Genomic DNA, 14886 nt, shown 5'->3' on the forward strand with positions numbered 1-14886 from the left:
TACAGTTTTGAAGGCCATAAAATGCCAAGATGGCACAAACCCCCCCCCCCCAAATGACCCCATTTTAGAAAGTAGACACCCCTAAATTTAGGGGTACACTAGTGAGACTAGGTAATAAATGGCGGGTGCCCTGAAACTATAAAAAAATAACTAACCAACCAGCGTCACCTGTAACAGTTATATGGTGATCACTGGTGAAAGGGTTAACTAGGGGGCAATCAGGGGGCTTTATGCGGTAGTATATGGGGGTCCCTGGCGCTATAAAAAGCTGCGGCGAACCTAAATACCTACCTGCCTAACTAGCGTCACCTGTGACACTAATACAGCGATCAGAAAAACGATCGCTTATTAGGCTGGGTTCACACTGGAGCGATGCGGGAACGCCACGAATGCGCGGCGGGTTCCCGCATCGCATGCCTCCCGGCGGCAGTTCACACTGCCCTATGCGAACTGCTGGGAGTGTCAGTGAAATGTTAATGACACCCCCAGATCAGTTCGCATATCGCAGTGCGATCTGCAAACTTGGATCGCATGGTGTGAACACCCATGCGATCCGATTCTGCTGCGGACCAAAAAAAGGGTCCCGTGCGAGTTTGCGGCGGGTGCGGCGGGTGCGACACGAATTCAGCCATACTATCTGTATAGCTGAACTCGAATCGCACAGAGATCGGATGTGATTTGCACTGCAGTGCGGTGCGAATCACATCCGTTCTCATAAACCGCTGCAATGTGAACCCAGCCTTAGTGACACTGGCGACGGGGGGTGATCACGGGGTTAAACCTTTATTGGGGGGGTTAGGGGGGTACCTTAGAACTAAAGGGGGCTAACCCTAACTGCCCTAACAGTTATTAGTCACAAATGACACCTGCCGGGTGATCAGGGGGTTAAACCTTTATTAGGTAATAAATGGCGGGTGCCCTGAAACTATAAAAAAATAACTAACCAACCAGCGTCACCTGTAACAGTTATATGGTGATCACTGGTGAAAGGGTTAACTAGGGGGCAATCAGGGGGCTTTATGCGGTAGTATATGGGGGTCCCTAGCGCTATAAAAAGCTGCGGCGAACCTAAATACCTACCTGCCTAACTAGCGTCACCTGTGACACTAATACGGCGATCAGAAAAATGATCGCTTATTAGGCTGGGTTCACACTGGAGCGATGCGGAAACGCCGCGAATCCGCGGCGGGTTCCCGCATCGCATGCCTCCCGGCGGCAGTTCACACTGCCCTATGCGAACTGCTGGGAGTGTCAGTGAAATGTTACTGACACCCCCAGATCAGTTCGCATATCGCAGTGCGATCTGCAAACTCGGATCGCATGGTGTGAACACCCATGCGATCCGATTCTGCTGCGGGCCAAAAAAAGGGTCCCGTGCGAATTTGCGGCGGGTGCGGCGGGTGTGGCGGGTGCGGCGGGTGCGGCGAATGGCTGAACTCGAATCGCACAGAGATCGGATGTGATTTGCACTGCAGTGCGGTGCGAATCACATTCGTTCTCATAAACCGCTGCAATGTGAACCCAGCCTTAGTGACACTGGCGACGGGGGGTGATCACGGGGTTAAACCTTTATTGGGGGGGTTAGGGGGGTACATTAGAACTAAAGGGGGCTAACCCTAACTGCCCTAACAGTTATTACAGTCACAAATGACACCAATGCAAAAAAAAATAAAAATAAAAAAAAAATGACATTGGTGTCACTGTGACTGGGGGGCAGGGGTAATTGGGGGGGTGATCGGGGGGTAAAGGGGGGGTGTGAGTGTGCCTGGCATGTTCTACTGTGTGTGGGATGTGTTGGTGCAACTCACTGATCCGCTCTCCTCCGTGTCGGAACGAAAAATACCGACACGGAGGAGAGAATACATCACTTCCTCTCCTGTGTTTACATTACAGGAGAGGAAGTGATGTCACCGGGGATTTCCATTCGTCGGGAGCGATCGCGAGGGGGTGGCCATGAATGAATGGCCGTCCCCTCGTCCGGGATCGCTCCCGAACGAAAACCGACCGCCGCAGGCACCGGGCGGGGGCCCGATCGGGCCCCCGACCCGCGGGAGGCAAATCACGTACATGTATGTGCTTATGCCTGCCCGTGCCATTCTGCCGACGTACATCGGCGTGCGGCGGTCGGCAAGTGGTTAAGGTATCCTCCAAGCATGCTATTTTATTTTTTATTTTGCTCTTTAAGCCATTGAACCATGTCCCCCTTGGCAGTGTGAAACTTCCCATGCCCTTTGTTTGACAATCCCTTGCCTATTAGGCCATATGCACACTGGACGTCTAGGTTCTTTGAGTTTATTGTTCTTGTATGCCTTGGAGTCACAGGTACAGCATTCAGCCCCATTGCCTGCAGCCTGTCAACGTCTATGACAGACTGAAATAAACTGTGGCTGGACCATGTTGGATGCTGTACTGAGCAATATTTGCATTTAGAGCTCTATGCACTCAAAGACATATACTTGGAATGTAGAATTCCTGCATTTTGGTCATATTTATGTATAAATGTATATGGCCCTAAACACAGTTCAAGTACCACTCAGTACAGCCTGCAGCCCTGCCTAGAAGATATACATCCAAACATGTAGGCCAGGAAAAGAGGGGCAAGCGTGTCCCCTTTCTAAACCATACCAGACTACATGTGCTCAATATAGGAGAGGGTGTGGGGGGAACATGTCAATCCCAGTAGTTGTGGGGGTTGTATGGGCAGAAGGTTTATCAGAATCTGATAAACTTCCCCCCTATGTGAATGAGTAAGGAATACAACTGCTCTTTTTCTCAGAATACAAAGCTTGGACAAAAAGAGGGGAGGGATAGATGAATGTCAGGATCTCCAACTTGTCCATTTAGCCTTGTATTTTCATAGACTTTTATGGAGCTAACTAGTTATAGTGGACCTTCACCTCCTGGGTGTACTGGGCATCATTGCTTTTCTTCCCTCGTTGAAATGCAAAAAGTCTTTTTTCCTCTTTATAATTTTTTTCTTTATCAACGCCACCTCCTGGCCACCATTCTTGCCTAGGTGTAAATGATGTCTTCAACACTCTAAAGCAGCCATTTTCAACCAGGGTTCCTTCAGAGGTGGCTAGGGGTTCCTTGAGCTGTAGCTGATTTACCTCCTGTTTGATGGTGCCTACATAGTTCTGAGCCAATGCCACTTGGAGGAGCCAGTATTATGACATCAATGATCTTTATAGCTCTCTGTAAGGGGGCCATTCTTACCACCACTGTAAAAAAGGGAATTCTTCTCACTGAACACCAAAGTAAAGGGGCATTGTTCCCATTGACCCCATATGAATGGGTTTTATCAGGGGTTCCCCGAGACCTGAAAATTATTTTAAGGGTTCCATGGAGTAAAAAAGTTGAGAAAGGCTGCCCTAAAGCCTCTTGTGATATGTCTCAGGATCATTTATTTTCCTTTCACGGAGGACTAGTGTGTGACATCAGAGGGCCGAGGTGCCTGAACCAGAAGGAGGCCCCCAATGATGTTGGGAACAAAGATGGCAGTGCAGGACAAGATGTGTGGCAGCAGCACAGCGGATCAATGCAGGACAATGCTGGATTCACTATGCAGATGAATATGTGGAGAATACTGAGGAGAAAAACAAAAAGGTGTGTGTGGGGTTTGTAGATCCTCTTTAAAGTGGAGGGCCACCCTGAAAAAAGAAAATACATTAAAAATTTGAAAAAAATCATTAAAAAAAAGCTAAAAAAAAATTTTACTTACCAGAAATGCCTGTTGCTAGGCACATCATCCTAATCTGCCTCTTTCTCCTCCGCGGAGATCTTCTTTCTTCTCTCCTCCGTGCGGCGTCTTCTGGGTAATGGGTCGTGCTGTGTTCTGGGAACTGTGTGTCCCAGAACACAGCTCGTCCCATTCACAAAGCGCTGTGCGACTCGCGCATGCGCAGTAGGAAACGGGCAGTGAAGCCGCAAGGCTCCGCTGCCTGTTTCCCTTACCCAAAATGGCGGCGCCGGGACCCGAGACCGAGGGACGGGTCAGCCTCGGGCGGCTGACATCGCGGGCGCCCTGGACAGGTAAGTGTGCTTATTAAAAGTCAGCAGCTACAGTGTTTGCAAAACCGGCCCTCCTCTTTAAATCTGCAGGGTGTGGTGCAGGGGCCAGAAGCTTGCTGGGTACTGGGAAGAGACAAATTTGTAAAGCAGGTTCTATTAAATTTACTAAAGTCTACTAAGTTACTGCACATCTAGAGCTATACAATATACTCTCTCCAAATGGGCTTTGAGCACGACAGAGTGGGACAAAAGCGGGTAAACAAATTATGTCACAATGGAAAAAAAAGTGCTAACCCTTTCCAGAGTCTCTTCAAATCAAATATCTAATCAAATTATTTTTGGGGACTGTTGTTTCTTTGAGCATTTGGTAGATCATCCCTGAAGCCAATTCCTAAATTGTTTTTATTTTAACATAGCAGCTAGTGCTGGATTTTTAATATAACTTTCTACAGGTTCTCATAAAGTTTCAAATAACAGATGATGAAAACTTCACAAAGAAAAAAAAAAGTTCCAGCTTTCTAGCTGCAGTGTACTGTTATCTAAGGTGGAAATATGCCATTTATTGTATAATATTATACAGTTCTGGCCAGCTGCACAATTTGGCTATAGAACTCCATAAACTAGTTGTGACCACTACATGCACACACATTTTTTTTCCTGTAAGTAGAAGTTCTTACATTCTATTCAATACGTATACATGATTGATTATATTTGATGCATTTTAGCAGTGCGTTCAATAAAGCTGAAAATTATGCAGTAGACTATGAAATGGCTGTTTTGAGCCTGGCAATTTGAAATCTGCATACATTATGCTTTCAGCAAAAGACACCGAGAAACTTATTTGCAAGATCAAATGGCCTATATATATTTATTGTATTATGTCAATGGGATATGTTTGCATATTCTAGGGCAAAAAACACTTTTTTCTTTGTTTGTTTTTATGATTTTATTTTGGAGCCTCCTACTTGTCAAGATGAAATGGCTTATATAGTATGTATTTGTTTTATTTTGTCATTTGGATATGTTAGTGTATTATTCTAGGACAAAAAAATTTTTTGTTTGTTTTTATGATTTTATTTATTTATATTCAAGCCTACTTGTGCACCATTTACGTTTAGGGCCGGTTCACACAGCGGGCGATGCGAGGCGACACGACTCGCCTCGCCTCGCTCCCACAAGTCGCCCCCGTTCTGTACAATGGAACCGTTCTGAGAGGAGCGACTCGAGTCGCTCCGACTCAGAAAAAAGGTTCCTGTACTACTTCTGGGCGACTTCGGGGGCGACTTGCATTGACTTCTATACAGAAGTCCTCTGCAAGTCGCCGCTGAGGTCGCCGCAGGTCGCGGCGAGGCAAGTCGTGTGAACCGGCCCTTAAGCTAGCAATATAAGATAAATGCAATTTCAGAAAACCAACAATAATTCTATTGGAAAAAAAACACTACCCTTTATGACTTTCCATTCTGCGTTAAGTCAGCATATTTAATTAAATGGGATGGTAATGCACCAGAACACACACAAAACAATGCATAGCTGTGAAGGGGTACTGCTCTTTTTGGAGTCACTATGCCTCTAAAAGTTATTGAAGAATTGAAAAAAAATTTATAAAGCTGAACTCTAGTTAGATATAAAAAAAAAAAAAAAGAAAAAAAAAAAGAAATTAAAGAAGCTCTTTAACCAATAATAATACATTATTAAATATCATTTTTAAATGCAAGTCGTTTATTCACTTTAGCTCCGGAAAAATTTACCCCCCCCCTTTTTGCGATATGGCATTGCGTTACTTTAATTGAAAATTGTGCAATCGTGCGACACTGTACCCAGATAAAATGTATGTCCTTTTTTCCCACAAATAGAGCTTTCTTTCAGTGGCTTTTGATCACCTCTGTGGTTTTTATTTTTTTGTGCTATAAACAAAAAAGACCGACAATTTTGAAAAAAAATATACATATTTTTTACTTTCTGCTATAAAATATATATAAAAGATGTAAAAAAATCAAATTTTTTCATCAATTTTGGCCAAAATGTATTCTGCTACATATTTAAGCGTATATTGATTTGCTTGCGCAAAAGCTATAGAGTCTACAAGCTAAGGGATATATTTTTGGAATTTTTATTTATTTATTTTTACTAGTAATGGTGGCGACCAGCGACTTATAGCGAGACTGCGATATTGCGGCGGACAAATCGGACACCTAATTTTTGACACTTTTTGTTGGTCCAGTGACACTAATACAGTGATCAGTGCTAAAAAATATGCACTGCCACTGTACTAATGACACTGGCAGGGAAGGGGTTAATGTTGAAGCAATCAAAGGGTTTACATAGGCAGATCACCGTTCTGCCTATGTCCCGAACAATTAGCGGGTCCAGGTGGACATCGCATCTGCCAGATCCGCTGGATAGCTCCCACTCTGTCCAGTCACAGCAAGAGTTGCACGCCCCCAGATCCAGAAGTGCAACAATTTAGTAGACACTACATCCCTGCATTTCTAAATCCTTTTATCTATGTGGAGTTTAGGTTGGGCGGTAGAATTATTTAGTATAATGATCTGCCTCACATGTTTAAATAGCCCATATAGTGCTTAACAGAATCCCCAGATCCTCATAAGAAGCTCACTTTATATATGCAGCAGCAGCAAACTAAATACTAACAATTAGTCCTGGCTATACTAATGAGTGATAACTGACTGTGCTTGTTGTTCCATCCCTTACAGATTTAAAGATGAGTTATTTGCTGTTCGGAGTAACTGCCCTGCACATCGTCATCTTGATCATCCTCTTTGTTGCCACCCTTGACAATGTAAGCAATATTATAATGTAGCTTATTCAATAGATTTTTTTTACATTTCTTACAGTTTTAAAAATGCAAGTTTTTTTAATGAATTTAATTTTGTCATGCAATGGATGTGTATCATTTTCCAACCTGAGGCTGGCCATATACTCTTTAGCCGCGTACACACGGGCGGACTGTCTGGCCTACTTAGTCCGCCGAAACACATTTCAGCGGACAGTCCGCTCGTGTGTGGGCTTCAGCGGACTTTTTCAGCGTGCAGTCTGGCGGACTAAGTATTTCGGAATGTTGGAAATACTGTCCGCTGGACTCGCATTTCGGCGGACAATCCGCCCGTGTGTGTGCCAGTCCGCCCTACTTTTGAAATGAGCGGAATTTTCCCGCCCGGAGAAAAGTCCGCTCATTTCGAGCGGGTATCCAGGTAGGCGGGGCCCGCGACGGAGACGTCGCTGGCCCCGCCGCCTGGTATGGACTTAAAGGGGAACCCCAACGCCGAAAAAAATCGGCGTGGGGGTCCCCCCCAAGTCCACAACAGACCCTTGTCCGAGCACGCTACCCGGCCGGCCAGGAAAGGGGCGCGAGCGAGCGCCCCCCTCCTGAGTCGTACCAGGCCGCGTGCCCTCAACATTGGGGGTGCCTTGGGGAAGGGGGGGCCGTGTGGCCCCCCCACCCCAAAGCACCTTGTCCCCATGTTGATGAGGACAAGGGCCTCTTCCCGACAACCCTGGCCGTTGGTTGTCGGGGTCTGCGGGCAGGGGGGCTTATCGGAATCCGGGAGCCCCCTTTAATAAGGGGGCCCCCGGATACCGGCCCCCCACCCTATGTGAATGAGTATGGGGTACAATGTACCCCTACCCATTCACCTGTGAAAAAAAAGTACAAAAAAACACAACACAGGGTTAAAATATTTTATTGCACAGCTCCGGGGGTCTTCCGTCTTCGTGGGTCTTCTCGCCGGACTCCTCCGCTATCTTCTTGTAGCTCTTTTGCTAGCGGAGGAGTCCGGCTTTCTTCCTCGCCGCCGGCCTCTTCTCCCGACTTCGGGGGTCTTGTCCCCCTCTTCGGTTCTTCTGCCGGGCCACCGCGCCTTCTTATAGCTCTTTTACAGGCGGTGGCCCGGTCTTCTGTCGCCGCCGCCGCCTTCCGTTCTTCTTCTTCTTCTCCAGGAGATGTTGCCTCGACGATCTCTCCGGCGGGAATGCCAGGGAAGCGCTGCGCGGGCATTTATATAGGGACAATGGGGCGGTGTCACATGGCTTTATGTCACATGGGTTGGTCACATGGGTTGATGTCACATTGGGACTATGACATTGTAAGGGGGCGGGGGTCACCATGTGACCAACCCATGTGACATAAAGCCATGTGACACCGCCCCATTGTCCCTATATAAGTGGCAGCGGAGAGCGTCCCTGGCATTCCGGCCAGAGAGAGCGTCGAGGCAACATCTCCTGGAGAAGAAGAAGAAGAAGAACGTCGGCGGCGGCGGCGACAGAAGACCGGGCCACCGCCTGTAAAAGAGCTATAAGAAGGCGCGGTGGCCCGGCAGAAGAACCGAAGACGGGGACAAGACCCCCGAAGTCGGGAGAAGAGGCCGGCGGCGAGGAAGAAAGCCGGACTCCTCCGCTAGCAAAAGAGCTACAAGAAGATAGCGGAGGAGTCCGGCGAGAAGACCCCCGAAGACGGAAGACCCCCCGGAGCTGTGCAATAAAATATTTTAACCCTGTGTTGTGTTTTTTTTGTACTTTTTTTCACAGGTGAATGGGTAGGGGTACATTGTACCCCATACTCATTCACATAGGGTGGGGGGCCGGTATCTGGGGGCCCCCTTATTAAAGGGGGCTCCCCGATTCCGATAAGCCCCCCGCCCGCAGACCCTGACAACCAGCGGCCAGGGTTGTGGGGAAGAGGCCCTTGTCCTCATCAACATGGGGACAAGGTGCTTTGGGGTGGGGGGGCCGCGCGGCCCCCCCTTCCCCAAGGCACCCCCCATGTTGAGGGCACGCGGTCTGGTACGGCTCAGGAGGGGGGGCGCTCGCTCGCCCTCCTTTCCTGGCCGGCCGGGTAGCGTGCTCGGACAAGGGTCTGTTGTGGACTTGGGGGGGACCCCCACGCCGATTTTTTTCGGCGTTGGGGTTCCCCTTTAAGTCCTTACCAGGTGGCGGGGTCAGCGACGTCTCCTTCGCGGGCCCCGCCTACCTGGAGACACGCTCGAAATGAGCGGACTTTCCTCCGCGTGTGTGGGCGAGTCCGTTCATTTCAAAAGTAGGGCGGATAGTATGGCGGACTTAGTCCGCCGTATTAGTCCGCTCAAAAAGTGCCGTGTGTGGGCAAGTCTGTTCATTCGAAAGTATGACGGACTGTCCGTCGGATTGTCTGACGGACTAAGTTGGCCAGACAGTCCGCCACGTGTGTACGCGGCTTTTGATTTCTCTCATTCATCTGCAGGGAAGATGGACAAATCTTCCGCTATCGCCCATTGTATTCTGTGAGCTGGCAGCTCTCAGAATACCCGAACAGTAGCTGCATCTCCTTTTTTTTGGGGGCACATTATAGTCTTATACTGGGCTGCAGTATTTATTTAGCCAGCAATTTTCCACCTGGCTCTTTTGATACTTAGATCAAAGGATGTCAGGCAGAGTGGTGCCGACAGAGCTAACCGAGGCTGAAGCTTTAGCTGGTTCCTGATTAAATTTGCCCTGTTTATGGGCAACATAAATAAGAAGACATGTCCAGTACTTAGGTTGGCCATAGATGAAATGATTTTCTTCCTTCAGTGTGGATGGGGGAATGACCCCCCCAATGCGCTATTGTATTCTGCCAGCGGGGGGCGCGGGAAGCATTCCCGGCTGAAAGAATACAATGGTTACGGCTATTGGCTGTAGCCGCTGGCAGTAACCGTATGTAGAAAATCTGCCATTGTGTTGTTGTATTTATTGTCTTTTTGACCTTTTGCTTTCTTTATACTGGTCTGTTGTTCGCCCTGTGTAATGTCCACTGTTTGTTAGCTTTTTTTGCCCTTAAATTTGGAAAATTAATAAAAAATTGTTAATTATAACCCTTACATGCCTAAGCCCATTTCTGACATTTGTTGCTTACAAGTTAAAATCCATATTTTTTTTACTTAGAACCCCCAAACATTATATATATAAATATATATATATATATATATATATATATATATATATATATATATATATATATATATATATATAGCAAAGACCCTAGAGAACAGAATGCCGATTGTTGCAATATTTTATGCCACACGGTATCTGAGCAGCGGTCTTTCAAACGCACTTTCATGAATTAAAAAAAACTAAACAGTAAAGTTAGATACATTTTTTTGTATAATATTGAAAGATGATGTTACGTTGAGTAAATAGATACCTAACATGTCATGCTTTGAAACTATGCACATTATGGTAAAACTCTCCATAGGTGATGCTTTAAATTCTTTTATGATTACCAGGTTAGAGTTACAGAGGAGGTCTAGTGCTATAATTATTGCTCTCGCTTTAACGATCACAGCGATAACTCACATGTGGGGTCCATATAGGGAACTTGGTGTCCAGTTATTCACTTTACAGTCAACAAAGAGGACAAGGAGGCACTCTACGTCTAGAGGAAAAGAGATTTCATTTCCAAATACGGAAAGGTTTCTTCACAGTAAGAGCTATGAAAATGTGGAATAGACTCCCTGCAGAGGTGGTTATGGCCAGCTCAGTGGATTGCTTTAAGAAAGGCTTGGATTATTTCCTAAGTGTACATAATATAACTGGGTACTGACATTTATAGGTAAAGTTGATCTGGGGAAAATCCGATTGCCTCTCGGGGGATCAGGAAGGAATTTTTTTCCCCTGCTTTAGCAAATTGGATCATGCTCTGCTGGGGTTTTTTGCCTTCCTCTGGATCAACTGTGGGTATAGAATTGGGTATATGGGCTGGTATGATATTTATTATATATATATAAATATATATATATATATATATTTTTTTTTTTTGAACTGGATGAACTAGTGTCTTTTTTCAACCTGACTAACTATGCAACTATGTGTGATTTGAACACCATTTACATATACAGGTGCGACTTATGCATTTGTTTTCTTTGCTGCGCTAACTCGTGGGGATGGGGGCTTGTTAAAAAAAACATTTTTTTTTAAATAAAAAATCCCAATCGCTCATTTTCACTTCAAAGTATTCAGATCACCACAAACAGCGATTCTGAATATTGTAATTTTTTTTAAATTGGCGCCATTGGCAGCTGAGTAAACTGGAAGTGACTTTGTGATGTCGCTTCCATGTTTTTACATAGGAGACTGGAACAAGACAGTTTCAGCCTGGCTGGCGGAAGTGCCGGATCGTGGCTCGGGTCTCCTGGTTGGATAGGAGGTTCGGGAAAAGGGGCAGAAGGTGGCGGGAGGGGGGACATCCCCTCCCACTCCTGTAGGATAACAGCTGAGCAGCTTTTAGACACATCAGTTGTTATCCTTAAAGATTGGCCCACCCGCTCTAAAAAAGGGTTCCTGTAGCTGCAGGCATCACCCCAGTATTATCCCTACAAGCCGAGGCCGCATATTTGCATACAGTCGGCACTAAGGGGATAATGAAAAATCTGCTGGTAGTACCCAAGTCGATCGATCAACTTAGATACAATCAGCTTACTCATACATGAATCGAAATTCATACAGTCCCTGCTGAACTGACAGAAACTCGATCCACATAGGGCCGGCTTTATGTTGTATTCTTTGTACTCATTTATTGTAAAAGCATTGTCACATACCCTGTTTCCCCTAAAATAAGACCTAGTGTGATTGTCGGTGATAGCTGCAATAAAAGCCCTACCCCCCAAATAAGCCCTAGTTAAAGTCCTTGTAGGTCTTCTTTTCAGGGTAGGGCTTATTTTTGAGGAAACAGGGTAGGGCTTATTTGGGTGGTAGGGCTTATATTGCAGCCAACACCGACAAACAGGCTAGGTCTTATTTTAGGGGAAACAGGGTAGTTTAGATAAGTCTTATCCTAATGAAAGGAAAGTCCAGATGACTACAAACCAATTTGGGATCCAAATGCTTTTATTTGCATAAAATCATGAAGAACATGAAAAGCACTACATGTATAAGCAAGTTCTACATGTATAACAAATTCTGCTTTTTGGGACTTTGATAAAGCACAATTTGTGTGTGAAATGCATAAGCCATTCCCCCCTTGCTTGTCTATGTAGTGCTCTACATGTTCTTCATGGTTTTATACAAATAAAGGCATTTGGATCCCAATTTGGTGTGCCGCCATCCAGACTTCCCTTTCATGATTGCTTCAGCTGTGATTGGCAAAACACCCTGCAATGAGGAGATCATTCCGGTGGAGCCAGCTCACCTGTGATCAGTGTGGATCTATTGTGTGTTGTACCAATAAGCTTTATCTCATGGGTGATGAACCACAGGCTTCACCTATAATATCGGCCAAGTCCTGCAGAGTATGGCTTTGACACAAACTTTATTTAAATTTTGAACCCGGTAACCATATACAGAGTGGAGGAGACTTAGAACCTTTGCCTGAATTATAGTGTTGTGTGGGAAATTCTCCTTATATTCTAAAGCAATAAAAGCCTGACAGAGGTTCTAACCTACATTAGTAAGGGATACTGCACTAAATATTCATTTCTTGCAGGAATCTTTAAAATAGTTAATCTGACATTTAATGTTCGGCTACATCTTGATAGAATTGAAGAAATGCTAGTTAAATAATGATGTAGCCAATGCAAATATAATACTGTATATATAGAATGTCACCTTCAATGAAATTTGCATTAATGTCAGCCAGAGTTAAGGCTCTGTCTGCTGGTTGATTATAACATTATTCCCATGATCATCTCAATGACTGAGCCTATCCCTATGGAGACAAAGCTGTATAGTAGCCTAGTAACACATCATATCTGATAGGAACTTCTGCTTGGGGACTGTGGTAGATAGACCCCCCAAAGCTCTAACCTACACCCATCTTCTATGGCCATTAAGAGACATTTTGTTTTTTATTGGATCCTTCATAAATGTTTTTATATTATGGCAAAACAACTAAGACTCCATTTGCTATAACAAAAGGGCTGAGACCCCTTGGCTGGGAGACAGAACTGACATATTCAGCAGGAAAGCTTACCAATGTATAAGACATATATAACAAGCAATACGATGATGCAACAAATTAGCATCTATACTTAAAAGAGAAGTGTGGATTTAACAAAAAAAATAAAAAATAACATTTATACTCACCTAGGTCGGTCTCCTCTGGCTCTGTAGTGAGAACTGAGAGATCAAACACCGCTGATCGCTCAGTTCTTCCCGGCTGGCTCAGACTCTCAGCAGATCACTGGGAGGCTGCGCCAACTGCTGGTCAAGGGATCTGGGGGGATCCCGACTGTGAAGCTGGGACCTTTCCACAGCCAAGACCAGCTGACTGATGTCAGCCGACAGTGTGCTGAAAACGGGACACAGGAGTGCACAATGAGCTGCACTGCTTTGACACACAGAAGAAGTACAGCCAAAATAGCTTTGGCTATACTTCTCCTTTAACTTATTAACCACTTCAGCTCCGGACCAATAAACACCTTAAGGACCAGAGGTCTTTTTGCAATTTCGCACTGCGCTGCTTTAACTGGTAATTGCGCGGTCATGCAATATTGCACCCAAACGAAATTTGCGTCCTTTTCTTCCCACAAATAGAGCTTTCTTTTGATGGTATTTGATTGCCTCTGCGATTTTTTTTTTTTGCGATATAAATGGAAAAAGAGCGAAAATTTTGAAAAAAAAAGATATTTTCTTCTTTTTGTTATAAGAAAAATCGAATAAACTAAATTTTAGTCATACATTGAGGGCAAAATTTATTTAGCCACATGTCTTTAGTAAAAAAAATGTCAATAAGCGTATATTTTTTGGTTTGCGCAAAAGTTATAGCGTCTACAAACTAGAGTACATTTTCTGGAATTTACACAGCTTTTAATTTATGACTGCCGATCTCATTTCTTGAGGTGCTAAAATGGCAGGGCAGTACAAATCCCCCCCAAATGACCCCATTTTGGAAAGTAGACACCCCAAGGAAATTGCTGATGGGTATGTTGAGCCCATTGAATATTTATTTTTTTTGTCCTAAGGGATTGAATAATGACAAAAAAAAAAAAAATTTTTTTTTACAAAAAGTTGTCACTAAATGATATATTGCTCACACATGCCATGGTTATATGTGGAATTGCACCCCAAAATATATTCCGCTACTTCTCCCGAGTATGGCGATACCACGTGTGTGGGACTTTTTGGGAGTCTAGTCGCGCACGGCACCCCGAAAACCAATCACCACCTTCAGGATTTCTAAGGGTGCAAATTTTTGATTTAACTCCTCACTACCTATCACAGTTTCGAAGGCCATAAAATGCCAAAATAGCACAAAACCCCCCAAAATGACCCCATTTTGGAAAGTAGACACCCCAAGCTATTTACTGAGAGGCATGTTGAGTCCATGGAATATTTTATATTTTGCCACAAGTTGCGGGAATATTACAAACTTTTTTTTTTTTGCACCAAGTTGTCACTAAATGATATATTGCTCACACATGCTATGGGCATATGTGAAATGACACCCCAAAATACATTCTGCTGCTTCTCCCGAGTACGGGGATACCACATGTGTGGGACTTTTTGGGAGTCTAATCGCGCACGGCACCCCGAAAACCAATCACCACCTTCAGGATTTCTAAGGGTGCAAATTTTTGATTTAACTCCTCACTACCTATCACAGTTTCGAAGGCCATAAAATGCCAAAATAGCACAAAACCCCCCCCAAATGACCCCATTTTGGAAAGTAGACACCCCAAGCTATTTACTGAGAGGCATGTTGAGTCCATGGAATATTTTATATTTTGCCAAAAGTTGCGGGAATATTACAAACTTTTTTTTTTTTTGCACAAAGTTGTCACTAAATGATATATTGCTCACACATGCTATGTGCAGAAGTCAAATTACACCCCAAAATAAATTCTGCTGCTTCTCCCGAGTACGGGGATACCACATGTGGGGGACTTTTTGGGAGCCTAGCCACGTACG

The 14886-nt window shown here is 44.8% G+C and overlaps 1 protein-coding gene across 2 annotated transcripts in view; it reads left to right on the top strand.

The window, feature by feature from the left end:
• The window catches only part of EMP3 (epithelial membrane protein 3 (MAM blood group)), a 67540-nt gene that overhangs the window by 35225 nt on the left and 17429 nt on the right, over window positions 1-14886 (top strand). For both annotated transcript variants that reach the window (XM_077457428.1, XM_077457427.1), the window contains exon 2: window positions 6726-6811. In XM_077457428.1, the coding sequence (XP_077313554.1) occupies window positions 6734-6811 (78 nt within the window). In that variant the 5' untranslated portion in view covers window positions 6726-6733. The remainder of the gene's footprint in view (window positions 1-6725; window positions 6812-14886) is intronic.

This window comes from Lithobates pipiens, unplaced genomic scaffold, assembly GCF_037356315.1.
Source record: "Lithobates pipiens isolate NorthernLeopardFrog02 unplaced genomic scaffold, aLitPip1_a1.2 Scaffold_27, whole genome shotgun sequence".
NCBI classification, from domain to species: domain Eukaryota; kingdom Metazoa; phylum Chordata; class Amphibia; order Anura; family Ranidae; genus Lithobates; species Lithobates pipiens.